This window comes from Eptatretus burgeri, chromosome 17, assembly GCF_056783735.1.
Source record: "Eptatretus burgeri isolate ZD-2024b chromosome 17, Ebu_testis_v1, whole genome shotgun sequence".
Classification (NCBI taxonomy): domain Eukaryota; kingdom Metazoa; phylum Chordata; class Myxini; order Myxiniformes; family Myxinidae; genus Eptatretus; species Eptatretus burgeri.
Window position 1 is genome coordinate 57,135,166 of NC_140977.1, and position 26,016 is coordinate 57,161,181.

The 26,016-nt window shown below is 47.9% G+C and overlaps 1 protein-coding gene across 4 annotated transcripts; it reads left to right on the plus strand.

The window, feature by feature from the left end:
• Nucleotides 1-583: 583 nt before the first annotated feature.
• Nucleotides 584-25,943, plus strand: CTTN (cortactin). 4 transcript variants are annotated; one of them, XM_085863003.1, is made up of 15 exons: nucleotides 584-761; nucleotides 8,850-8,946; nucleotides 9,076-9,149; nucleotides 9,251-9,380; nucleotides 9,523-9,577; nucleotides 9,695-9,805; nucleotides 9,940-10,050; nucleotides 10,138-10,193; nucleotides 19,843-19,912; nucleotides 20,034-20,158; nucleotides 20,381-20,437; nucleotides 21,049-21,241; nucleotides 21,789-21,845; nucleotides 24,620-24,777; nucleotides 25,030-25,943. In XM_085863003.1, the coding sequence occupies exons 2-14, from the start codon at nucleotides 8,863-8,865 to the stop codon at nucleotides 24,754-24,756; spliced, it is 1,260 nt and encodes a 419-aa protein (XP_085719129.1). In that variant the 5' UTR covers nucleotides 584-761; nucleotides 8,850-8,862; the 3' UTR covers nucleotides 24,757-24,777; nucleotides 25,030-25,943. The 4 variants fall into 4 exon arrangements, with proteins under 4 accessions (XP_085719129.1, XP_085719126.1, XP_085719127.1 ...); XM_085863000.1 differs by having other exon boundaries at nucleotides 8,858-8,946; XM_085863001.1 differs by lacking the exon at nucleotides 584-761 and adding an exon at nucleotides 7,379-7,507.
• The last annotated feature ends 73 nt before the right edge of the window (nucleotides 25,944-26,016 follow it).

Genomic DNA, 26,016 nt, shown 5'->3' on the forward strand with positions numbered 1-26,016 from the left:
GACTCCGCCCCTGCAAGATGGAAGTTCCCCTCGTCCAATCGGGAGTGAGATCACCTCAGGGCCGACTCCGCCCCAGCAAGATGGAAGTTCCCCTCGTCCAATCGGGAGTGAGATCACCTCAGGGCCGACTCCGCCCCAGCAAGATGGAAGTTCCCCTCGTACAATCGGGGGTGAGATCACCTCAGGGCCGACTCCGCCCCTGCAAGATGGAAGTTCCCCTCGTCCAATCGGGAGTGAGATCACCTCAGGGCCGACTCCGCCCCAGCAAGATGGAAGTTCCCCTCGTCCAATCGGGGGTGAGATCACCTCAGGGCCGACTCCGCCCCAGCAATATGGAAGTTCCCCTCGTCCAATCGGGAGTGAAATCACCTCAGGGCCAACCCCGCCCCAGCCAGATGGAATGTTCGCCTCGTCCAATGAGGGGAGGACACCGATCGCCCGACGCCCCCCAACCAATCCGGAGGCGAGTTATCTCAGAGCGGTTCCCTCTATCCGCGGGGGGGCGGAGAATAAGAAAGGTGGTCATGTCGGGGCTCTTCGCTCTTCGCTCTTCGCTCTTCGCGCTTCGCGCTTCGCTCTGCAGTCTTTTTTCCGGAGTTCCTCGTGGTGGTGGTGGCAGCCAGGACCGTGGTGCTTGTATCGTCGTTCGTGGCAGCCAGGATCGGGGGCTCGCTATCGCTTTCCAAGCCAGTCTTCCGTCTCAACTGCTTTGCAAACCGCTTGCCGAGCCGCTCGGCAAATGGAGCAAGCGATTAAGAGAGGTGCTTTGTTATGTTCGCAAAAATGGCCGCCGAAGTTGGATTCAAAACGATACTACAACCAATAAAATGGTCAAAGGCATACCTCTGTTATGTATTGTATACTAGGATGGACTGATAATTCGATATAATCGACTAATACATTAGTACAGCGGATAAGCACAATAATTGTGCGTTTTATGAGAAAAGCATGAATTTTCTGACATAGTTAGTGAATACCATAAGGTTTATTTTCAGATGTGGAGGGAAGTCAGATTTGACCTCTGAGGACCGTGAGAGGTCAAATCCAAGATGGCCGCCACTCCACCGGGTCTAATGTTCAAACGCGTTTAATTTTGGAACTAAACAGTGTAAAAAAAAACACCTAAGGTGTCATTTCCAACTAAGTTCGGAATGGCCATTCGTTTGGTGATACTTTTGAGATCGCCAGGAGCCATGGAAATGCATTTCGATCAAGGTCAAGGTCAAATTACGTTAAAAACTTTTGGACATTCTTTTGGTAAGGACAATGGATTGGACCTATGCAATATAGCGAAACTTTGCTTCCATTTTGACACTATAGGGATAATAATTTTAAAAAATTAACAGAATAGTCCCATGCTGCTAGTCAATTTAATACTTTATTAATAGCAATGATGATGATGGTAATGGTAGTGATCAAAATCTAACAGCCTCCAGAACAGAAGCACAGTGCAGTGCACTTGAGCGCAGCTTTGGCACACTTGCACCATCCAGTGCATCCTTTCTCACAGCGACAGCGGATCAATTCATGGCACGATTTTGATGCTTCGGGGAGAGTGGTCCAAAGCGGCTGCCACCCAGTTGTTTCCTTTGTCCAGCCCCAGTCAGATGGCTCTGGCATCTCTGGATCCAGGACCAATGCCTGGTTCCAACAGTTGGCCTGGTAGCAAGTGCACTTGATGTGCTGTTTGAGTGCTGCCTGGGTTGAAGGAATGTTCTCTAGAGTTCTAGAATTCTGTGTGAAGAGCTGTTTCCTGGCATGATTCACTTCCGTGCTCTCACTGGTTCAGTCATACATTAGCACCACAAATAGCTCTAGCAGTAACATTGATCTTTCACTGACCTCACTTGGCATGCATAGGAGTTCATTGAAAGCATCATTCACCTCTGGGAAAGACTTCCAAGTTTCCCAGGCAGTCTTCTTTCCTCTGCCAGCGAATGCAGATGCAGTGTCACACCCGGTGAAAGCGTGAAGGACTGGGAGAGTCAGACACTGTGTTGGATTCATTGTGGCAACCATTTTGTGAACAGCTATGTAACGAAAGCTTGACCCGACACCAAAGGCAACCCACAGCTCATTAGGAGCTGTCTTGCTGAATGAAGCTACAGCCAGAACTACCACATCAGTATCAATGGTACGTATGGTCACCTTCTTACACCCCTTTTGCACAGCATCTGCCATATGCAGAAGTAGACGAGTGTCGGCCTCCTCCTGCTAACATGGGGCAAGGCAGGCCAAGTATGACTCAGCCGGAGAGCAAAGGACTCCACTTCCATCTGTTGCATACAGTTCCTTGCCCTCTGCTAGAGGAAGATGAACAACTACGCGTGACAGGAAAGCAAACAATTCGGTTTTGTTATCGCATCGAAGGAAGTCCTTCCAGTTCTTTGGCATCACAGTAGAAGGAGCCACTCTTTTCCTGGTGCCCTTTCCCCTCTTCTGTCTTGTTGAGGCTTTGATGCTGGCGGGTAGGTATACATCCCAGACAAGGTCGATGCGGCTGCTTTTCTCAAGTTGAGCAGAGATGTATGGTGCAAACACTCTTTCTCCATACTCTTGAAATGTTCTTGATGTTCCTGGATTTAGCATTTGAACCACAGCTGCACCATCAAGAATTGTTGCATCAGCCATAGGCACACTATTCTTTTCGAGCAGATCTGATTCCAGGCAGCGAAGTAGATCTGATTTAACCCCAATCTGAATTTTCCCTCCAGTTTACAGAGCTGGCGGGGCTGCCTGGTTTTCATGGGAGAAGAAATTATCCATGTCTCCGTCTCGTATTTGACAGGAGATGTACAGTCTCGAAAAGAGACCACAGTCACTCTTCAGTGCTGCGAGCTGTGCCTTCTGTTTTGACTTAATCTTGACCGGTGGCCTACTGAACAGTGGCAACTTGTTCTTTGGAAGTGTTTGTGTGACAGGTGTCATACACTGTTCTAGCCTTTTTATATGGGCATCTTAAGATTAGTTTCAAATGACCTCACACATCAGACACCACTGGGTGTTCATTTGCAAATTTCAACTGATTGCTTATTTTGGTCAATTTTTACCTTGACCTTGACCTAAATTCATTTCCTTGAATTCTGACATCCTCAAAGGTATCACCAAATGAATGGGCATCCCCAATTTAGTTGGATATGACACCGTAAATGTTTTTCTGCGCAGTCTGGTTCCAAAATTAAGGACGCTTGAACATTAGACCCGGGTGACTAGTGGCTATCTTGGATTTGATCTCTCACTGTCCCCTCAGAGGTCAAATCTGACTTCCCCCCACATCCGAAAATAAACATTATGGTATGACCTAACTATGCTAGAAATTTCATGCTTTTCTCATAAAATGCACAATTTGTTAAAATATGAGAGCTAATCTGCTGTACGACGTGTGTGTGTGTGTGTGTGTGTGTGTGTGTGTGTGTGTGTGTGTGTGTGTGTGTGTGTGTGTGTGTGTGTGTGTGTGTGTGTGTGTGTGTGTGTGTGTGTGTGTGTGTGTGTGTGTGTGTGTGTGTGTGTGTGTGTGTGTGTGTGTGTGTGTGTGTGTGTGTGTGTGTGTGTGTGTGTGTGTGTGTTTTCTCCATCACCCCAAAACCATGAAACCTAGCAGCCTGAAAGTTTGCATGCTTTCTGAGGGAACTCCAAGGAAGTGCATGAATGAAAATTGAGTGTTTGTGTCTATTAATACACACCTTTTGAAGATGATTAACGGCCTTATTTAATCATATCCTTCATCAGGCGATCCTCGGCCACCTCACTCTTGATGGGGTCTTAAGGCACATCCTGGATTACCTTGCTGGGGTGTGAAGCCGCTATGTTTTTTTGGCCTGCTCAACCATGCCCTGACTTGGAATAGGCCGCAATGATTTTCTAACGATAGTTTTTTTTTCACTTTCCTCACTCATATTATGGAATGCCTGTTCATCGTAGCTACAAATCGCTGGATACATGGCAATGCTTATAAACGCCCAGAGATGCCAGCGTTCATGGCTTTATTTAATTTCTGCACATGCCATAACCTTGAGAAGCTGTTAAACTAAGCCGAATTACAAAATTTAAGTTCCAGAATTGAACTTATCAGTAGTTCCGAATGCATAAAAATGTTCATTTGTCCAATTCGGACATATTTTGATATTTTTTGGCGTCTCCAGGAGGTGTGTTTAATATGACAGTTCGGAGATTGCTAATCGTTTGCCAAGCAAGCCGTTCCTTATCAACCATTTTGTTGAAGTGCTTAAGCCACTTGGCAAGTGCTCTTCAGTATTCGCACTGTCACAGAATACTGTATATCGATCAACTTTAACAATGTTCAGGGGTCACTCCCCTGCGATAGCCCTGTGCTTAATAGAAATTTTAAAAAATGAAATGTTTAGTTTACATTACGGCAGGATAACTGAGAGGTACACACGCTCGCTCTAAGCTGTGTAGCCTGGGTTTGAAACCCAACCTAGCTATAAACTGTCATCCTATTGTTTCACAGGCAGGGTGATTCACCAATGCGTATGCCATTAAACTGGATTTCACATGTGGATTTCACATGATTTTCACTTTTTCACACACTGGATTTCACTGGATAAACTGTGCCAGAATCCCTCCCCCCTCCTCTATTCTCACTCTCCCCTCTGCCTCTCTCCGACCCCTCTGCCTCTCTCCGACCCCTCTGCCTCTCTCCGACCCCTCTGCCTCTCTCCGACCCCTCTGCCTCTCTCCGACCCCTCTGCCTCTCTCCGACCCCTCTTCCTCTCTCCGACCCCTCTGCCTCTCTCCGACCCCTCTGCCTCTCTCCGACCCCTCTGCCTCTCTCCGACCCCTCTGCCTCTCTCCGACCCCTCTGCCTCTCTCCGACCCCTCTGCCTCTCTCCGACCCCTCTGCCTCTCTCCGACCCCTCTGCCTCTCTCCGACCCCTCTGCCTCTCTCCGACCCCTCTGCCTCTCTCCGACCCCTCTGCCTCTCTCCGACCCCTCTGCCTCTCTCCGACCCCTCTGCCTCTCTCCGACCCCTCTGCCTCTCTCCGACTCCTCTGCCTCTCTTTCTCTCCTCTCCCCCTCCCCCCCCTCTCCTTCCCATCCATCCACCCTCTCTCTCTCTCTCTCTCTCTTTCTCTCTCTCTCTCTCTCTCTCTCTCTCTCTCTCTCTCTCTCTCTCTCTCTCTCTCTCTCTCTCTCCCACCCTTCCTCCTCTCTCTGAACCCTCTCCCTCTCTCCGACCCCTCCTCCTCGCTCCCTCTCCACCTCCCTTCCATCCTCTCCACCTCTCCTCCCTCCTCTCTCTGCCCCTCGACCTCCTCTTGCCTTCCTTTATCCTTCCCCTCCCTCGTCTTTACCACATCTCTCTCTTTCTCTCCCCAAATTCAAAACTGTACTGTCAGTTCTTAACAGTCCCCTTAACAGAGGAGGTGAGGGAGAGGATGGAGAGAGAGGGAGAGGATGGAGAGAGAGGGACGACCCAACCAAGGTATAAAATACCTTACAGGTTATGCTGGTGAGAGAGATAGGGCGGTAGAGGCAGAGGGTTTTACTTTTGTCACCTTTCTTAAATATGTACAACATTGGAACGATATATTAACGTCTTCGCATTCTTGGGGTAAAATGATCTGATCTGAGGGATTGGATGTGTTGTACATGTGAGCGCGAACTGAACTCGCTTCTGATGGAGTTTCTTTCAGTAACACCACTCGGACATCATCCGGACCTTTACTTGGACAAAGTTTCTTCAAGAGGATTCTCGACACCCTGAATATGATTTTTAATATATCGCTGACATATCTGGGCATGGGAAACGTGGAAGGACCGGTATACCGTAGTGATTGATACATTCTCTTCGTTTGTGAAGACATGCACTCAAAGTGCCTCCTCAGGATGTTGGCTTTCTCCTGAGGATCACACATTTGAGTGAGCCTCCCTCTCTGAGTTGCTGTGAATACCTTCACCGACTGAGTCCATTTTTTATTTCTTTACATAGTTGTAGAAGGCCTTCGGTTTTTCCATCAGGCGTGGATCGACGATGTCATTCAAATAACTCCATGGACCATATGGCAGAACGGAGTCATATCTGCACCTTTGATCGGTGTTCTGAAGTTGTTCCATTCTCTCTCGTTGTGGCCATAATTCCGCCTCGGTTGTCGAGACGTTGTTTTTGTTTGATTTTAAGTTTCATCTCTTGTATTATATGAAGGACATCATATCTGGTGCCGCTCATTTTGGTTGGTGTAAACTTGTGTCCCACTTCTCGGAGTCTGGTTTTGAGCATTTGCTCAAGGACCATGGACAGCATTGTTTCCATGGAGACCGCCGTGTTGTTAAGCGGTGCCGAGTGCTCCGTTCCGTTGGAGTGCTTGCCTGAGCCCTTTGAATCAATCAAACCGTTTGGTGAGCGGTGGGGCAGCCGCTTGCTAACGGACCTCCCAGGGTGTTGGGTCGGGGTAATACCCCAATACTATGAAAATATTATCGTAGAACGCCATCTGTCTGTAAGGACAGGGTCTTTGCTTGTGAAATAAGAAAAAATATCTGTACGAAGAATGAAAACAGTGCATACAGTTCACTGACCGCCCATACGTGTTCTCGGTGGTACATACTGCGGAAACACAGCTCTCTGAGAGGCTTCTTCTTCTTCCTCCAGCCTTCTTCTTCGTGGCGCTGACACTCGGCTGAAGCAGGTCGGTTAAATAAAAGGTTTTCTCATGATATGGAATGTGAATACAGTACTCGATTTTTAGCAGCGTCTCGCATAGCGAACGCGAAGCCTCCTTCTTCTCCTTCTTCTCCTTCTTCTCCTTCTTCTCCTTCTTCTCCTTCTTCTCCTTCTTCTTCTTCTTCTTCTTCTTCTTCTTCTTCTTCTTCCAAAACCTTTATATTCGGACTCGGCTCTTTTATATACATGATCCGGATATCCTTAAATACTAAGCACTTGTACACATCCTCGCATTGAGGGTGCCTTTTGAGAGCGTCTATCATGAACTTTTAAATATATTCGGACATTTGCTTTAAAGTTTCGAAAAGTTCACGTTACTATTTTAAGATTATTCCATTTAATGTGTTGTAAATTCGTAAATACATTATTTATTTTGTAAATACACTATGACGGGTCTCGCTATTGGCTTAATCAAGGCACGTGACGAAATATCGGAAGTTATTGTTGTTTTTTTTTTTTTTTAGCAGACAAAACCTTTAGGACGCTGCTCTTGGACACATTTGTCCTTGTTTATTTGGGGGAAACGAATAAAGGGAAATGACGAAACACGAAATGGCGGCGAGTGGTAAATCGAGGGGCAATGTTTTTATACTCATGAAATGATTATGAGAGAAATAAACTATTTTCCTCACTGAAATGACCGTACGAAGTGTGAGGTGCTTGGAGGGGTTTTTGTTTTTTAATTATTAAAACGTTTTGTACTTGGTTTGTGATGAAAACGTTGGAATGCGGCTGTGGATTCCAGAGGAAGGGAAGGTGTGGTGATTGGTGGTGATGCAGGAGGAAGGGAAGGTGTGGTGATACAGGAGGAAGGGAAGCGAGGTTCGCTCTCTACATATCCATATATATATATATAATCAGTTGTTTTAATGTCGTCATGGTCGAGACGGTTCGTTCATTTTGATGTGCTTTTACCACAAAAACGTTAATGTACATTTACAATCATCATGAGTTATCAGTGTCGGCTCGAAAGGGGATATGGAGAAGGATAAAGGGGTGAACTTGGGGTGGGAAAACGAATCAATAATGGAGGGATAACCAGTATAACTTTCGGGGTGGGCTTAGGGTGTTGTGGCCGGGGAGGTGGGGGGGGGGAGATCAGTGAGGGTTTTGGGTGGGAGAGGAGTAGATCAGTGTGGGTGGGAAGAGTGAAGATCAGTCCGGGTGGGTCGTCGGTGTGGCGGGGGTAATTATGGGGGAGGATGTTCGTGTGGGTAAGGTGAATTGGGGTAATAGGTGGGGAGGTCAGTTGGGATAATGGTTGTGTTATGGGGGAGGTGGTTATGGAGGAAATATGTGGGTGGGTGGGGGGGTTGGTTTCGCAGGAAATATGGGGGGGGGTTGGTTTCGCAGGAAATATGGGGGGGGGTTGGTTATGGAGGAAATATGTGGGTGGGGGGGGGGTTGGTTACGGAGGAAATATGTGGGTGGGGGGGGGTTGGTTACGGAGGAAATATGTGGGTGGGGGGTTGGTTACGGAGGAAATATGTGGGTGGGGGGGTTGTTTACGGAGGAAATATGTGGGGGTGGGGAGGTCAGTTGGGATAATGGTTGTGTGGGGGGGTGGTTACGGAGGAAATATGTGGGTGTGGTGGGGGGTTACGGAGGAAATATGTGGGTGTGGTGGGGGGTGTTATGGAGGAAATATGTGGGTGTGGGGGGGGTTACAGAGAAAATATGTGGGGGGGGGTTACAGAGGAAATATGTGGGTGTGGTAGGGGAGGGAAGTCAGTGGCATCTTTGGGGGGGAGGTCAGTGAGGGTGATTGGAGGTAATCGGTGAAGGTATATGCCTGGTGTTGGCTTACTGGTTAAGGTGGTGGGCTTGGGATCCTCGGATCCTGAGTTCAAATACACCCTTGGTTGTTGAATTAATACCAGGTGGGGTTGACTCTGCCTGTCATCCTTCCGAAGTCGGCAAAATGAGTGCCAGCTTGCTGGTATCCTGTGTCGGAATGACGACCCGTGGGTGAGTTGATGGAGAAAGTCCGTGGGGTTTAGGGTTAGTAGATGTGTGTCAGGGGTATGGGGGGGGTGGTTGTATATGCTGTTCAAGTTTTTGATATTCTGTACATGTTTTGAGCATCAGTAGAACGTGCTGCTCTGGATCAGGCTAACGGTGACCTCGAACCGTGTAGAGGTTTCACCGTGTGTTCTGTGTGGAGCATTTTAGGTAAGATGTGGAAGGCGTCGGCTGGACACAAGTTGTCAGTGGAAGTGAAAGAAGATGATGATGACTGGGACACGGATCCTGACTTTGTGGTGAGCTTTATATCATGCAATACGACCCTCCGTGGTAAACGCCAGCAATTCCACACATGATGTTCACCAGATCAGGGTTTTGCCTTATTTAGCCCCGTTTTACTTCCTGAGTCTTGTTCCCTTTGCTAGAATGATGTGTCGGAAAATGAGCAGAGATGGGGTGCAAAGACTGTGGAGGGGTCTGGAAGGATGGAGCACTTTAGGTAATTTTTATTTCCACTTATGATCGATTTCTAATTTCCTCAAAATGTCATCTGGTAATCATTTGTGATGTAATCCCACAAACCCGTAACTCTGACCCCAGTGTCAAAGAGCTGCGTGCGACGGTCAATGTGGAACACTCCATGAGTAAGCAGAAGGAGATGGAATCTGGGCCCACGGCGGCCGCTGGTTACGGAGGGAAGTTTGGTCTGCAGGGAGATCGTATGGACAAGGTCCGTCAGACCGTGTAACGTTACAGAGGAGAGTTTGAAATTCCTCAGAATAAATACAGGTTGTTTGTACTCCATCTCATCCCATGCCCCTTTTAAAAATAAATATCCAAAATATGTGCTGTACTTGGTGCTTGTGTTGCAGTCTGCTGTGGGATATGAGTACAAAAGCGATCGAGAAAAGCACTCTTCACAGAAAGGTAGGCCTGAGTGAGTGGTCTGTTTGCTCTTTTATGACAGTCATCCTTTCCTACCGTTGGGTTAAAGGGGGTAACATTGGAGTGGGAAGTGTGTGCTGATTGGCTATCTGTTTACAGACCACTCTCAGGGCTTTGGAGGGAAATATGGAGTCCAGCAAGATCGCCAAGACAAGGTAGCCTTGGGCTGGGAACACAAGGACAAGACCTCTCCACATGAATCGCAGATTGGTACGACACCCCACCGCTGTGATTACCCTTCCCTCTCCCTTAAGGCTATTCCAGCGTGAGCCATTTATTAAATTGGTTATAATCGAGGAATCTTGAAGGGGTGATCGAACCGCACGGTCGGTGATCAATCGCAGATTACAAGCGAGGATTTGGGGGGAAGTTTGGGGTGCAGCAGGATCGGCAGGACGAGTGCGCTCTCAGTTGGGAGCACAAAGAAAAACCATCTCCTCATGAGTCCCAAGTTGGTGAGTTGTCTCACTAGATCCGTACACACACCCTCACCCGTTTTGCTGTACTCCCTCCCCATTCCCTCATGTGTGTTCCTTCTACAGATTATAGAAAAGGTTTTGGAGGAAAGTTTGGAGTTCAGACTGACAGGGTGGATAAGGTAGGTACAAGTATCTTGCACGTTAACCTCTCCGTCTTGGAAGTTTCTTTCGTGGCAAATATGGTCCTATTGGACTTGGACATCACCCTGCAGTCTGTAGACTTGTCTATAAAGTTTTAAAAGCTGTAGAAAAATTAACAAACAATGATTGGAAGTTTACCACCATTGACGCAATGTCTTTTACACCAACTTATCGAACACATTGCAGTGGTTATTCGTGCCTGTTTGTGTCCCTTATGACGTCCTTAAAAACAGTAAGTTTCCTGTTTGGAATGATTTTCAATTTTGTTTGACTGCCAGATAGGCAGGCGGACAGAGTAAACAAATAAATCGCACCCGTGTCCGAAGGAAGTGGTTCAGTTTGGTATTTTTAAATACTAGTGCGTGCCCGTACGTGCGTGGCCGTACGTGCAAAATAATAATAAAAAAAAAACGTTCAAACCGTGTGCCAGAAATAACAACCACACAGACCGCTCCTTCGCTCTCGCCCGTACGTGTGTGGCCGTAGGTGCGTGGCCGTACGTGCAAAAAAAAACAACTTTCAAACAACCACACAGGCCGTTCCTTCGCTCTTGTAAATGACTGGGTTGGGGCATTGTGTTTATCTATAAATGCGCATAAGAAATCGAGAAATTATTAGAATACAGTAAGTCATCACTATCCGGAAGTCCGTACGTTGTAACCCGTAATGGGGAACACGGCTGAGGATCTCTTCCCCATCGGTCATGCCTACGCAGCAACGTGTCCTGTCATTGGTTTGGTAAATAAATGGCCATAACTTGGGAACCACTTGTCCAATTAATATCAAACCTTGAAAAGGCACGTACTCAGGTCCCCAGCAATATACCTGGCAAGTTTCAATTGGATCGGACCAGTGGTTGTCGAGAAACAGTGGTCACAGACACACACACTCAGAGATTGCTAGAATTATAGATAGACTAGTACATGTCCGTACGTGCCTGACCGTACGTGGAAAAAAAAAAACTTTCAAATCGCGAGCCAGAAACAACTACACAGGCCGTTCCTTCGTTCTTGGAAATGACGACTGGATTGGGGCATTGTGTTTATAAATGCGCATAAGAAATCGAGAAATTATTAGAATACAGTAAGTCATCACCATCCGGAAGTAGTGTGTGCCCGTACGGAATGTTCGCATGCATTCCACGAATTATCGCTTGCATTGAAGTAACAACTGCTGTGATACTTGCATACACAGAGTTAATTAAAATCAAGTTTACCTCCCTGTCTTTGCTTGCCATGACATTCGCTGTCATTGACCATTGCCACTCCTATGCCACACAGATATTGCTGGAATTATAGATAGATGAAATGGGCAAACCCTCGAAACAAACGAAATGCTTTAGAATCCTCTATAATTGCACTTTAGAACCCTTTTAGAATTACATACAGTAGGAAAGGTTGTTCTTCACTTTTGATGGAAGGAAGGACATAACTACATATTGAAGCAGCTTCACCGTTTGAAATAAATTACCTTACTCCTTTGTGGGCATGTGCGCTCGGGACGAGATTCCGTACAATTTGCCAAATTCAGAGCCAAAGTACTGCTAAAGCATGAGTCACATTTGCTCTACGGCTAGGATACGGCGGCGGCCCCCCCCTGAATTGACAGAAACATGCGGCGGCCGCAGAGTTTCTGAGGTGGCCTCAGGGTGGCCCTACGCCGTATGGCTATCTTTTACAGGCCATAGGGATCTCCGTGGAATTAAAGCACGGAGTTATAACTTTTTTTAATTTCTAGGTTGGCTGTAGCAATTCGACAAGCCGTAGGCATGACGTAGATGTGTTCCATGTCGACCTACGTAGGGCGTACAGTGGACTTGTGTTATTCATGCGTTTTCCGTAGGCTCTTATCAATGAAAAATGAATTTTGCCAACCCCCAGAAAATGATGGCGGCCGCACTATTTCCACGTTCGCCTTAGGGCCCCCCTGCGGTCGCCTTGCAGGCACCTTGCGTCTGCCTTGAAAATTCTATGGCCGCCGCAAGGACGCCCTAAGGTCACCGTGTGACATCAAATCAAAGACCGTACGGCACCCCCATGTTTTCGGTCTCCACAATTTCTAAATACCCCGTGTGGCTACCCAAAAAATACAAACATATGTGACTGCTACATTGTATGATCGTGGAAATACTGCGGCCTCCCTATAATTGCTAGTGGCCGTAGATTTTTTAGACCCTACGGCCGCCGAGCCAAATGCGACTGAAGCATTAGCGGCAGGTTCGTGTTCTGGTGTTCAAAATATAAAATTCCATTGAGATTAAGTATTTCCTCTATCATAGACAAATAGTCAGGCAGCAGTTGTCACTATCTGATCAGTACTTCAATAAATTTGCCAACTTTGATTTTTCACTTTCATTTGTTCAAGGACATTGTACTGAATCACTGAACTTGTCTTCCAATTTTCAGTGTCATATTTCACCACCTGGGGCACTTTTTCAAAATGGCTGCCAAAATCACAGAAAAATGTTCACAGGAGAGGAGTTTAAATGTTCACAAAATCACAGGAGAGAGTTTAAAGACTACGCTCGAGTAGAAAGCAGAGAAGCATCATTCCTCCATCATGAATTAACAGGCGATAAAGGTACTAAGTTGGTGCAAAATGCTGCAAAGCTTGTGCAGGTCATCAGCAAGCAAGGAAACCCATTTGAGGAGAGTGACATGTTTAACCTGGTGACATTCCCTGTAACCCCTAGTGAAGTAAGTCAGAACATTGAAAATCGTGATCAACTTGGAAGAGAGTCATTAGAGAAGTTTGTTTTGAGTAGAATGGTTGAAAAGACAGTTGGATTTTGGGATCCGCAGAAGAACAACAACATTGCCTACTTCAGGGATGTTGGACCTGTAGTAAAGGCAAAGGTTAAGGGCCAGTTGATGTCATCAAACAGGAGAGAAACCTGCATTATAGACTACTGGTTGTCACCAAAAGTCTACCTGAGTTCCAAGTGAAAGATGCAATAGGAGAATATTAATTTGGCAGTACTCCACCATCCAACTTTCAGCCAGATGTATGATAATGCTCTCTGGTAAATCCCAGGTAGTGCAATCTGTCATGAATCTGCCTCTACCAGAAGATGTAAATCAGCCTTCAGAAGAAGATGCAAATGGCGACACAGCAACACCAATTCTGATAGTAGACGCAATGTGCATTGTCAACATGGTGACGAAGACAGATGAGAGGTTTACCGCTGCTCATTTTGCAGCCACATTTGTTGAAATCATTGACAGCATGAGTGAACCATATAAGGAAATTCGAGTAGTCTTTGACCAGTATCTAGCTGGGTCTCTTAAAGAAACAACACGAGACAAGAGGACCAAATAGAACACATGCATTCATTACCATGTTAATGATTCTACAGAGATCAAGAATGTGAAATCATTTCTGGCACACATTGACACGAAAGTTGAAATGACCCAATATCTCGCGGATAAATTGCTAGATCATTACAAAGGAAGCCCAAAGATGGTTCTGGTGATTCATCACACACTGATGAAATCCAATGGCAACTTGTCTGACATAGTGTCAATGTCAGAAATGACTGCAGGGCATCACAACCTGGAGGAAGGTGACCAGTTGGTCTTGTTAAATGCTATCGATGTAATGAACAGACAAGAATGCCAAATTAGATGTATTTTCCGTAAATTCAGATGTCCTTGTTTTACTCACAGGTACCTATCCATTGCTTTCTCCAATGACCTGCTTACTTAGGAAAAAAAGAGAAAGGATACCAATCTGGGAAAGCCAACATGAGAGACTGAGACTGAGACTGAGACTGAGACTGACTTGTGCCTTCAAAGGGACAGATAACATGGGCACATTTGCTGGAAAGGGAGTCACAAGTCATTTCAAGGCATTTATGAGTAGTGATGGCCCCATATTAGATGCATTTACTGCTTTTGGAAGAAGTACTGAAGTGCCAGAGTGGGTTTTCAAGCAGATGGAATGCTACGTATGTATTTTGTACAAGCCGTCTGGAAGTGTAGAGAGTGTAAGAGAGTTACGGTGGTCCCTGTTTGCACAGAATGGAAAGGAGGGCCGGCAACTCCCTCCCACCCTCGGAACATTAAAACCTCACACAGAATGGGCGTTTTTCATGGTGTTGGTTTGGAAGTCATCCTGCAAGCCATGCCCCAACATTCCGCCACCAACCAACTATTCTTGGCAACTTCAGGATGGTAATTTGATACCAGTATTAAGTGAAAATCCACCAGCACCAAAAGCTTGTTTGGAGCTTCGAAGCTGTTCGTGCATGACAAACAGATGTGGATGCCGAGAGAATACACTGGTGTGCACCGATGCTTGCGGATGTGGTGATGGGTGTGAAAATTCAGAGGACTATATTGCAGAAATAGAAGAAGAGGAGCAGCTTTTTTAGACCAGTTCATATTTGACAGGCCCTATATATAATATTGTTACAGCTGTGGAAATTCGCATTACACCATAAAGGGCCCGCAGGTGAGATATCTTCATAGGTACATGTGTAGTTAGCCCAAACCCGTTGTATAGAGGGAATTTATGTGATTCATCCGGGCTGCGACGCTTTGAGCTAGCCACTTTTTTTTTTTTGTATACCTTGGTCGAGGCTCTTATGAGAGCTAACACACAACTCACAGCAAGGAGGCATGAGACAAGAGGGGCGGGAGTGGAAGGGACAAAACAGTGGGGAACAGACACATTAGGTGAACTGTGGAAGGGAGAGGGATGGGGATGGGACGGGGAACATGGCAAAGAGAAGATGGACGTTTCGAGGACTTTCAGGAAGGAAAGCAGGAGAAATGAAGGAAGTGGGCTTGGGTGGATTATCGGGGGTAGAAAAGATCGAGGATTTGGATGGGGGAAGATAAGAGGTGGTGGTGAACAGCTGTTTTGAAAGCCTGGAGGGAAGAATGGGAAAGAATAGAGTGAGGAAGTTTATTCCAAAGGCGGGAAAAAAGAGGAATGAAAGAGTGAAGATGAGCAGTGATTCGTGATTTTGGTAGTTTTACCAGAAGGGGGTTGTTGGCGGACCTTGAGCGCCCTGTGGAAATGTGGTGGGGACAAATCGCAGAGAGAGCAGGGGGGGCAAGGCTGGAGAGGAGTCGGTAGAAGACAGAAAGACCACCGACCAAGAAAAGCCATTTTTTCTTTCTCTATTGTTATTTTCGACCATTAAGCCGCCAACAACGCAAACAGCCACTACCCTTACCTTCACAACTCCATCCCGCATACATTGCTTCACCGCCGTTCCCAAACGACACCATAACCATCAAACCACCACCGAAAACCCTCCACCACCTTCTCCTCTCTCCTTCACAACCAACAACCGCACCACCTGTGAACACTGAACGTCGGGCTGTCTCGGGCCCGTTCAGCGATTGGTGCCGAACGCACCGGAGCCACGAACGCGAATAGCGGCCTTTCCATGGGAAATTCGGATCAGAAACGCTTCACGCCCACTTCTCCTCCGTCCAATTAGCGAGCGCGGGGCGGTTTGGCCCCGCCTCCAAGTGTGTGTATGTGAAGTCCGTATATGCAAATTTTAGGATCAGGAGAGGTTCACGCCCATTTTTGCCCGACCAATGGCTGACCGGGGGGGGGGTGGCGTGGCCCCGCCTCCAATCGTGTTCTGATCCTAAAATTTGCATATTGGCTGCTCCTGCCGCCCATAAAACGTCGAGCGCAAGGCGTCGAAGAGGAGAGTTGGGTTTTGGAGTTGCTTGGACAGTGTCGTCGAGAGGTTGCTCTTGGGGACAAGGTGCGTGCGTTGGCGGAGTGGAGTCGAGTGCGAGCGGTGGAACTGCAAGCCTGGGAGCTCGCGTCCAAGGCAGGAAGGACGGCGGTCGGCGACAAGGTTGCGGTGTGGGGGATCGCTCGTCTCGTCGCGGGACCCAAGCCAGCCAGCCACTCCCCTCCCCCAGGGCATCAACAATTCCCCCGTTCCCCCGCGCTGAGATAGTGCAAAAGGGGGCCTCGTTCCCACCCCACCCCAAACGTCGTGCCAACGAAACCCGCCAAGGGGCACAGAGTCGGGGCACAGTGGTGCGGCCACATTTTGCGGCTTGCCCGCCAACGCGTCACGAGGACGCGGGTAAGACCTCCCCGGTCTCGCGGACCTGGCCGCTCCTCCAGGTCACGCGCACATTTGGCCTACAGGCCTGTCTGCCTCCTTGTCTGTGAGGGTGGCTTCTTTCCTTTGCTTTTGTGTAAATGTGTGTTGGCGCCGGCTGTGAAGTAGAACTGTATAAGTGTTACCGCGTGTACACGTTAGTCGGTTGTAGCTCTTACATTTGCTTTATGTGCATTTTGATTCGGTATGGCTGTATACACGTGTGTGTGTGCGTGTGTGTGCGTGTGTGTGTGTGTGTGTGTGTGTGTGTGTGTGTGTGTGTGTGTGTGTGTGTGTGTGTGTGTGTGTGTGTGTGTGTGTCAATAAAGTGCTTGCATGTTGAACTGTGCCCGTTTCGCTTCGTCTCCTTCCTTTTAATTGACTCTCCATCCTGCTTCATGTAAAGGGTTCGTCGTGGGTGCAAAACGCCCGGTAAATAATCTGAACCGTCGAGGTCGACGATAACGCCGCTCGGTTATCCCGATAGTACGGAACGGGCCGCCCAAGCGGCTCGTGTCCGGAGTCGACCTGCGCGAGGTACGATCGTCCGGTTTACCATCCGCGTGGGTACTTAGGTAGGTCGAGTTTGGCGAACAACCCTATCCTACGCGGGTGGCCGATTGGCATGATCGTGGTGAGGTCGAAAGGCCCACCCGTGACTAGCTCCCGGCGTTGTTCCGAGAGGGTCACGACTGAATTGTCCGTCTGGTGGGCGACGTGCCGCGATTCGAGTTACGTGGCCGTCCGCACGCCGGCGGGCGCGAATTCGCAACAATATTAATCTGCCATAGGCAATACAGGGGTGATGAACTTACGTGATATAATTTGAACTTCAAATGGTATTGCATGGAAAATGTTCATTATACTTCACAAGTATTGGTAACTAAACAAAATTGATGTCAGGATACTTGTCCAAAAAGCGTAACAATAACGTATGGCAGTCTGGGAAAACCCATCAGAAGTCGCGCTGGACAAGTTCCTCGTTTGAACAAACAATACAAACACATATCAATTTATGTTTACTTCCCATTGTTGCCATGCACGCTTATTCCAAACGAGTATGGACCTGCTTGTTCCATACTATTTTGAATAAGCGTACATGGTAACGATAGGCGGAAAAAACAATAAATTGTTAGGTTGCGTGACCGTTTTAAACAAGGAACTTGTCCATCGTGACTTCCGATGGGTTTTCTCAGACCACCACACATATTTCATCTGTAGGCCTACAACAGTATTGTCTATGAGTACACAACAATTGATTGAGTTAAGGTGTATCCAAATCACTCAAACCTTAATATGTCAAGTATTGAAGGAAATCATCTTTAACTAGTGAAAACATTAGGGACACCGCATAAAGGTGAACATTTTCAGTTGAATTTGAACCAAAACGGTAATCTTTATAATGAATGATACATTTTATGGGAATTTTTCATGATTTTGGCCACCATCTTGGAGAAATGTGCCCTCTTTGAGTACTTAACTACAATGTTTTTGGTACTTAAGCTTACTGTTAAACTTACTTGAACATCATTTGGCCAAAACATTAGAATATATCATTCTAAATTGCTGGAATTATTGGTGAAAATTACGTTTTTAACAGCTTTTTCATGATTTTGGCAGCCATTTTGAAAAAGTGCCCTCACATGGTGAAATACTTAACTGAAAATTAGAAGACAAGTTGAAAGTGATTCATTGTGATGTCCTTGAACAAATAAAAGTGAAAAATCAAAGTTGGCAAAATTCTTGAAGTAGGTGACAACTGCTGCCTGACTAAAACATCTGACAGACACAAAGACAAAGTGAACCAATTGCTTAACCACGCTTCATGTTATGCATGCACAGGGTAATTACTTCAAAGTATGTATGTATATATATATATATATATATATATATATATATATATATATATATATATATATATATATATATATATATATATATATATATATATATATATATATATATATATATATATATACACACACATAAACTTCATTCTCTTTAGCATTTGAGATTATGGCCCAGTCTTGTAACTAGTCTATATTATAGTTCCTTCTTATTCTGTTGGAATTTCAAAACGTGAAAAGCTTAACCTTTGAACCGAAGGCTCTGACATGGATTGTGCATTTCTCTATCCAACATCCGTTCAAGGATTTGCTTGCTCTTGTTACCTCTTCTTTTCCTTCATTGCCATTCTGGGGACGTCATGCATAGACTTTTTTTTATTAACCTCCACCATCTTCGAAGATGGATGGAGGTTACTGTTTTCACCCCTTTGTGTTTGTTTGTTTGTTTGTTTGTGAACAGTATTACGGAAAAACTCCTCGACGGATTTCGACGAAACTTGGTGGGGGGGGGGGTTTAGGTGTGGTCCAAGGATCATGCCATTAAATTTTGGACTTTGTCCCCCCACCCCAAAAATTGTTAGAGAAAATTTTTTTTTTTGCATTTCTACATGTTTTAAGTGATTTCCAACCCCCCCAAAAAAGTTACCCCCCCCCAAAAAAAAATTGTTAGAGAATTTTTTTTTTTACATTTCTACATGTTTTAAGTGATTTCCAACCCCCCCCACCCCCAAATTTTTTTTACCCCCACCCAAAAAAAAAAGATTTTTTTTTTTTGCATTTCTACATGTTTTAAGTGATTTCCAACCCCCACCCCAAAATTTTTTTTTACCACCACCCAAAAAAAAAAGAATTTTTAATTGCATTTCTCCATGTTTTAAATGCTTTCCAACCCCCCAAAAATTGTTCGAGAAAAAAACAATTTTTTTTGCATTTCTACATATTTTAAGTGATTTTCAACCCCCCCCCAAAAAATTGTTAGAGAAAAAAAAAATTTTGAAACTTTTTTTTCAACAAAATTGATTCTTTTTTTCGCATTTTTACATGTTTTAACTGATTTCCAACCCCCCCCCCCCAAAAGAAATGTTGGAGAAAAGAACTATAACTCTGTCAGCACTGTTGACATCATATTTAATGAATAAGATATAAGGTTCACTTGAGTGACCCAGCAGTATTGGCGGCGGAGGTTTTTCACTCTCCCGAGTGCTCCCCCTCTAGTTTTTTATTTGCATTCCCAAGCGTTTGCTCTGGATGTTTCCGATGGTGATGTGTAAAATATGGTGACTCATTAACCTTCGGTCATTCAAAATGGTCTCTTTGGTGCCACTTTGATGGCGTGACTTGCTTGTCGGGAACTCACTCTTGGGATCATTTTTCTCCCTGTTGTTCCCTTCAACTCGATTTCCCATTCAAAACATTCACTGTATCTTGGATTAATTCTGTTGTTATGTGTTTCTTCCTCAAATGTTATTTACATTGAACTTTCAAATTTGTCCATTTTTTAAACCCCAGTTCTTACTTCCTCATTTTTTTTAAACACTTCTGTAATGGAAAATCCACCAGCGAAGAGTTTTTAAACTAGGAATTGTATGTACGGTTTGAGTTTACTTTTATAATGCAACAAACGTGTGTGTGTGTGTGTGTTTTAGTGTTAGTGTTCAGAATTGAAAATGAATTGTTCAGAATGTGTGTGTGTACCAGGCGGCAGCATCGTTTGAGGAAATGAAGGGACCAAGCTCCACATACCAGCGAACATTGCCAGTAGAAGCTGGTAATACTCACCTCCACGCACCTGTATCCCTCAGATCTTCAGTTCTTGCATTCCATTCCATTCACTGGATTTGGGTTATTTCCACAATTTTGGAACTTACTCCTGTTGATCCTCGTTCTAGTGGGCAGTGGAGCAGCCAACCTGTGTGCACGGTTTGAGGGCTTGGCTCGGTCTGAGGAGCAGGAGCGTCAGCGAAGAGCTGACGAAGAGAAGGCGCGAAGACTCCAGCAAGAGAAGAACGAGAGGGTCGGTTTTGATTGGCGTGTAACCTTTATTGTGTTTGTTTTCTGATCCCGAATGTCGAGTTTATTTGACATTGTTGTCGTGGGATTTGGCGAGTCTATTTTGACTGACTGGTGTTTTGCTGTTTTCTTTGATTACAGAAAAGTTTGCATTTTAATTGACAGTAATGAAAGAGTTTGTGACTAATTTACCAATTGCAACCTCAACGAAAGAATTTATTTCCAGGAAAGAGCTGAAAAGCAGAGAGATCAGCCTAAAGAGCCTGAGCTGAAGCCACAGCAGGTAACTGTCCCATGTGGCTTCTTCACTCTCACCTTAGAATGTTATCATTGAGGGCTCTACTCCCATGAAAAGGTTGAATTGGGTGCAGTCGACCACAAATCGAATCTTGAGCTCTCAATTGGTGAAAACCGCTTGACATTCCCATTCGGGCCTTGCAGTGCAGTTTACAAGGATTCCTAAGGAATTGAAGCACAGGAGGAGGCCATTCGGCCCATCATGCCTGCGCCACACTAATACCAGATTTAATTAATCCATCGATACCCCTTCCCTTCGTGTGCAGCCTTTTGGCTGCTACACTGGTGCTCATTTTGCTGACCTCGGAAGGATGACAGGCTGAGTCAACCCCCTTGGTGTGAATTTAGTGGCCAACAGGGCTTGAACTCATGACCCTAGGATCCCAAGCCACTACCCTACCCTAACCACTAAGCCAACACCAGTTTAACTTGTTTCCTGAAAATTTGCTCCATCCCAAGAATGCACGTGCGCTGCAATACTTGACTCCGCTTGTAGTGGTGTGCAGATTGTAGTACGGACATAGGTTCTGCTTTGTTAAGGGTGTCTGGTGAGAGCCCCACAGGATTAGTGAATCATTTTCCACCCTCTCCCCAAAGGCTGTCCCCCATGAAGGGCCGCAGCATGGTGCGGGATCTGGATTCGAAGAGCCGTTCGTGGAAGCAAAGTCAGCCATCAAGCCTGATTCTAGTGAAACTGAAGAGGAGGCTCAAGCAACAGACTACAACAATCGTTCAGACGATGACCAGGTCGAGAACAATGCAGCTGATGAGGACGTCGTCCAGCATCACGGTACGTAATCGATACTTGGTGAGAGGTTCAACGCGTTTAGCGAATTCCTTTTTCCGTGTGGTGATCTTTCCCTTCTCTCCTCAGTAGTCCTCACCTCCTTTCTCTCTCTCTCTCTCTCTCTCTCCTGTCATCTTCCTTTCCTCAATGTTCCCTCATTTTAAACACCCCCAACCCCAACCCATACCTCATGTAATAAATAGATGGTTCCAAATGAAACTTAAATTGCAGCAAAAGACAACTATTTACCTTTTATTAAACTAACCATTTTATGAATTGCCGAATATCCTCTACCGATGAGCGGGGACCCACGTTGTGTCCACCATGTTCTGCATTGGACTCTATTTGCGGGTTCTTTCAGCACTTTCTTCCTTTCCTTTCACTGTTCTCATCTTCATTACCCACTCCAGTCACTGCATTCACCATTCATTTTGTTATTTCACTTACAGCTACTCCCAATATGTTGCTGAACAGAGCCATATTGATGAAACTATTGGTTTCCCTTTATAAACTATCCAATCAGCATTCTGTTCATTTGTCTTTTCATCAGGTGCAGAAACACCTGGTCTTGGGTTAACAGCCGTGGCTGTTTATGATTACCAAGCTGGTGAGCATGTTACACACCTTATGAGGTTTAAAAACCACCGCACCTCCTCCAACTTGGGTGGGACTCTCCACCATGACCCCCCCATCCCCCTCTCCACCATGACCCCCCCCGTCCCCCTCTCCACCATGACCCCCATCCCCCTCTCCACCACGACCCCCCGTCCCCCTCTCCACCACGACCCCCCGTCCCCCTCTCCACCACGACCCCCGTCCCCCTCTCCGCCACGACCCCCCGTCCCCCTCTCCGCCACGACCCCCCGTCCCCCTCTCCGCCACGACCCCCCGTCCCCCTCTCCGCCACGACCCTCCCGTCCCCCTCTCCGCCACGACCCTCCCGTCCCCCTCTCCGCCACGACCCCCCGTCCCCCTCTCCACCACGACCCCCCGTCCCCCTCTCCACCACGACCCCCGTCCCCCTCTCCACCACGACCCCCGTCCCCCTCTCCACCACGACCCTCCCGTCCCCCTCTCCACCACGACCCCCGTCCCCCTCTCCACCACGACCCCCCGTCCCCCTCTATACCACGACCCCCTCTCCACCACGACCCCCCCCACGTCCACCTCTCCACCACGACCCCCCACATCCACCTCTCCACCATGACCCCCACGTCCACCTCTCCACCACGACCCCCCACGTCCACCTCTCCACCACGACCCCCCACGTCCACCTCTCCACCACGACCCCCACGTCCACCTCTCCACCACGACCCCCACGTCCACCTCTCCACCACGACCCCCCACGTCCACCTCTCCACCACGACCCCCCACGTCCACCTCTCCACCACGACCCCCACGTCCACCTCTCCACCACGACCCCCCACGTCCACCTCTCCACCACGACCCCCCACGTCCACCTCTCCACCACGACCCCCCACGTCCACCTCTCCACCACGACCCCCACGTCCACCTCTCCACCACGACCCCCCACGTCCACCTCTCCACCACGACCCCCCACGTCCACCTCTCCACCACGACCCCCCACGTCCACCTCTCCACCACGACCCCCCACGTCCACCTCTCCACCACGACCCCCACGTCCACCTCTCCACCACGACCCCCCACGTCCACCTCTCCACCACGACCCCCCACGTCCACCTCTCCACCACGACCCCCCACGTCCACCTCTCCACCACGACCCCCCACGTCCACCTCTCCACCACGACCCCCCCCGTCCACCTCTCCACCACGACCCCCCACGTCCACCTCTCCACCACGACCCCCACGTCCACCTCTCCACCACGACCCCCCCCGTCCACCTCTCCACCACGACCCCCCACGTCCACCTCTCCACCACGACCCCCCACGTCCACCTCTCCACCACGACCCCCCACGTCCACCTCTCCACCACGACCCCCCACGTCCACCTCTCCACCACGACCCCCACGTCCACCTCTCCACCACGACCCCCCACGTCCACCTCTCCACCACGACCCCCACGTCCACCTCTCCACCACGACACCCCCTTTCCCCTTTCCACCACGACACCCCCTTTCCCTTTCCACCACGACACCCCCTTTCCCCTTTCCACCACGACACCCCCTTTCCCCTTTCCACCACGACACCCCCTTTCCCCTTTCCACCACGACACCCCCTTTCCCCTTTCCACCACGACACCCCCTTTCCCTTTCCACCACGACTCCCCTTTCCCCTTTCCACCACGACCCCCTTTCCCCTACGACCCCCCCTTTCCCCTTTCCACCACGACCCCCTTTCCCCTTTCCACCACGACCCCCTTTCCCCTTTCCACCACGACCCCCTTTCCCCTTTCCACCACGACCCCCTTTCCCCTTTCCACCACTACCCCCTTTCACCTTTCCACCACGACCCCCTTTCCCCTTTCCACCACGACCCCCTTTCCCCTTTTCACCACGACCTCCCTTTCCCCTTTCCAGCACGACCTCCCTTTCCCCTTTCCAGCACGACCCCCTTTCCCCTTTCCAGCACGACCCCCTTTCCCCTTTCCACCACGACCCCCTTTCCCCTTTCCACCACGACCCCCTTTCCCCTTTCCACCCCCTTTCCCCACGACACCCCCTTTCCCCTTTCCACCACGACACCCCTTTCCCCTTTCCACCACGACACCCCCTTTCCCCTTTCCACCACGACACCCCCTTTCCCTTTCCACCACGACACCCCCTTTCCCCTTTCCACCACGACACCCCCTTTCCCCTTTCCACCACGACACCCCTTTCCCCTTTCCACCACGACACCCCCTTTCCCCTTTCCACCACGACACCCCCTTTCCCCTTTCCACCATGACACCCCTTTCCCCTACGACCCCTGTTCCCCACGACCCCCTGTTCCCCACGACCCCCTGTCCCCCACGACCCCCTCTTCCCCACGACCCCTCTTCCCCACGACCCCCTTTCCACCACGACCCCCTTTCCCCCTCTCCACCACGACCCCCCTTTCCCCCTCTCCACCACGACCCCCTTTCCCTCTCCACCACGACCCCCTTTCCCCCTCTCCACCACGACCCCCCTTTCCCCTCTCCACCACGACCCCCCTTTCCCCTCTCCACCACGACCCCCTTTCCCCTCTCCACCACGACCCCCCTTTCCCTCTCCACCACGACCCCCTTTCCCCTCTCCACCACGACCCCCCCTTTCCCCTCTCCACCACGACCCCCCCTTTCCCCTCTCCACCACGACCCCCCTTTTCCCCTCTCCACCACGACCCCTCTGTCCCACCTCATATAGGTGAGCTGTTTTTCTTTTTTCTTCGCCCTTTTCAACACCAACTTCATTTTGCTGCCCCATCCTTAATCCCTTCCAGCTGTTGAGGATGAGATTTCCTTTGACCCTGGCGATATCATCACAAACATTGAGATGGTGGACGAGGGCTGGTGGAGGGGAGAATGCAACGGTCGATACGGTCTCTTCCCTGCCAATTATGTTGAGCTCCAGCAGTAATTCTCTTCTGTGGAGGACCATGTGTGTACCTTGGATTGTTTTGGTAAAATCACAATGTTGTAATTAACAATTACAAGCGGTTAACGGTAACCATCCAATTGAAACAGTAACCTTAGCAATGCCCAATGACATTCGGCAGAAAATGGTTCATTGCTTTCATCAGAAAATGAGTAATAGTACAAGGTGAAATGGGTTGCTCATACATGCCAATTTGAAGTGCGCCTGCAGCACCTGCAGTGTGATTTATTTGAAAAATTCATTTATTTTTTGCAGAACCTGTCGGGACACAACAATGTTAGTATCCGGCGCAGGCTCTCCTTGAGCCGTGGTTGTAACCTCACGGATTCCACACCTTTCTTGAATGAGATAATCTGCCAAAATGCTGTCATCGCGATGATTTTATTACTAGTATGGTGAATTAGTTTAGTAAATATCACATTCCACGTGACACTTTACCAACACTACACAATGTATGTTCACCATGTGTGACATCGTGCACACCATGGCGTGTGCAACCTGAACTACTCTATCTCGTAATTGTTCTGATTCGAGCTTTTTCTACCACCTTGTGGTGTCTCTGCACGTGTGAAATCACTTGGGAATTTGTCAGGGTTGTTTTCACATGGAAATCACCACATTCCATTGATTGTATCACATTCAAGGTTTAGGGAGGGGGTGAGGTTGTGGGATGGTTTGGGTGGGGGGGGGAGAGAGTAGCTAGGGGACTTTCAGGAGGAGCAGTTTAGGAGACAGTTAAACTGGGGAGGAGGGGTCACTGGACAGTTCAAATAAAAGGGGGAGGGGGGTTCTGAGTGGGTATGGTTAAAGTAAAAGGGGAATGGGGGTGGCAACTATTGAGGTGGAAGGGGGAGGGAGGGGGGGTGGCAACGGTTTTAAGTGGAAGGGGCAGTGGAACCTGGTAGGAATGTGGAGTACTCTTTACTATCACACATTATTGCAAATATACACTAATTTTTGCACACATTCTTTGCCTGATTTGTAATGTTGAACTATTATTAATTTTTGTAATTGCTCTGCCTTGAAAAACTGAAAGCTCTTGATTGGTTCGTTGTGTTTGTGAGGGAGCTGAAAACCAAAAAACACTAATTTTGGAGGCTTTGTGGTTACATACCATGGATTAAAAATCTGTTTCAATAAAAAGGAGAGTATGATTTGTGCAAATGTAATTTGAAGATCGAGTACAGATTTACAGTGTTTTTCTGTTCTCCACATGTTGTATTTAAAGTTGAGTTTGTGTCT

What these genes read in the sequence shown, in the direction of transcription:
- CTTN (XM_085863000.1), top strand. Translation starts at nt 740, where the DNA reads ATGGAGCAAGCGATTAAGAGAG. An exon ending in GGAGCAAGCGATTAAGAGAG is followed by an intron (nt 762 to 8,857) that starts GTGCTTTGTTAT and finishes GGAGCATTTTAG; the next exon opens with GTAAGATGTGGAAGGCGTCG. An exon ending in GGAAGGATGGAGCACTTTAG is followed by an intron (nt 9,150 to 9,250) that starts GTAATTTTTATT and finishes CTCTGACCCCAG; the next exon opens with TGTCAAAGAGCTGCGTGCGA.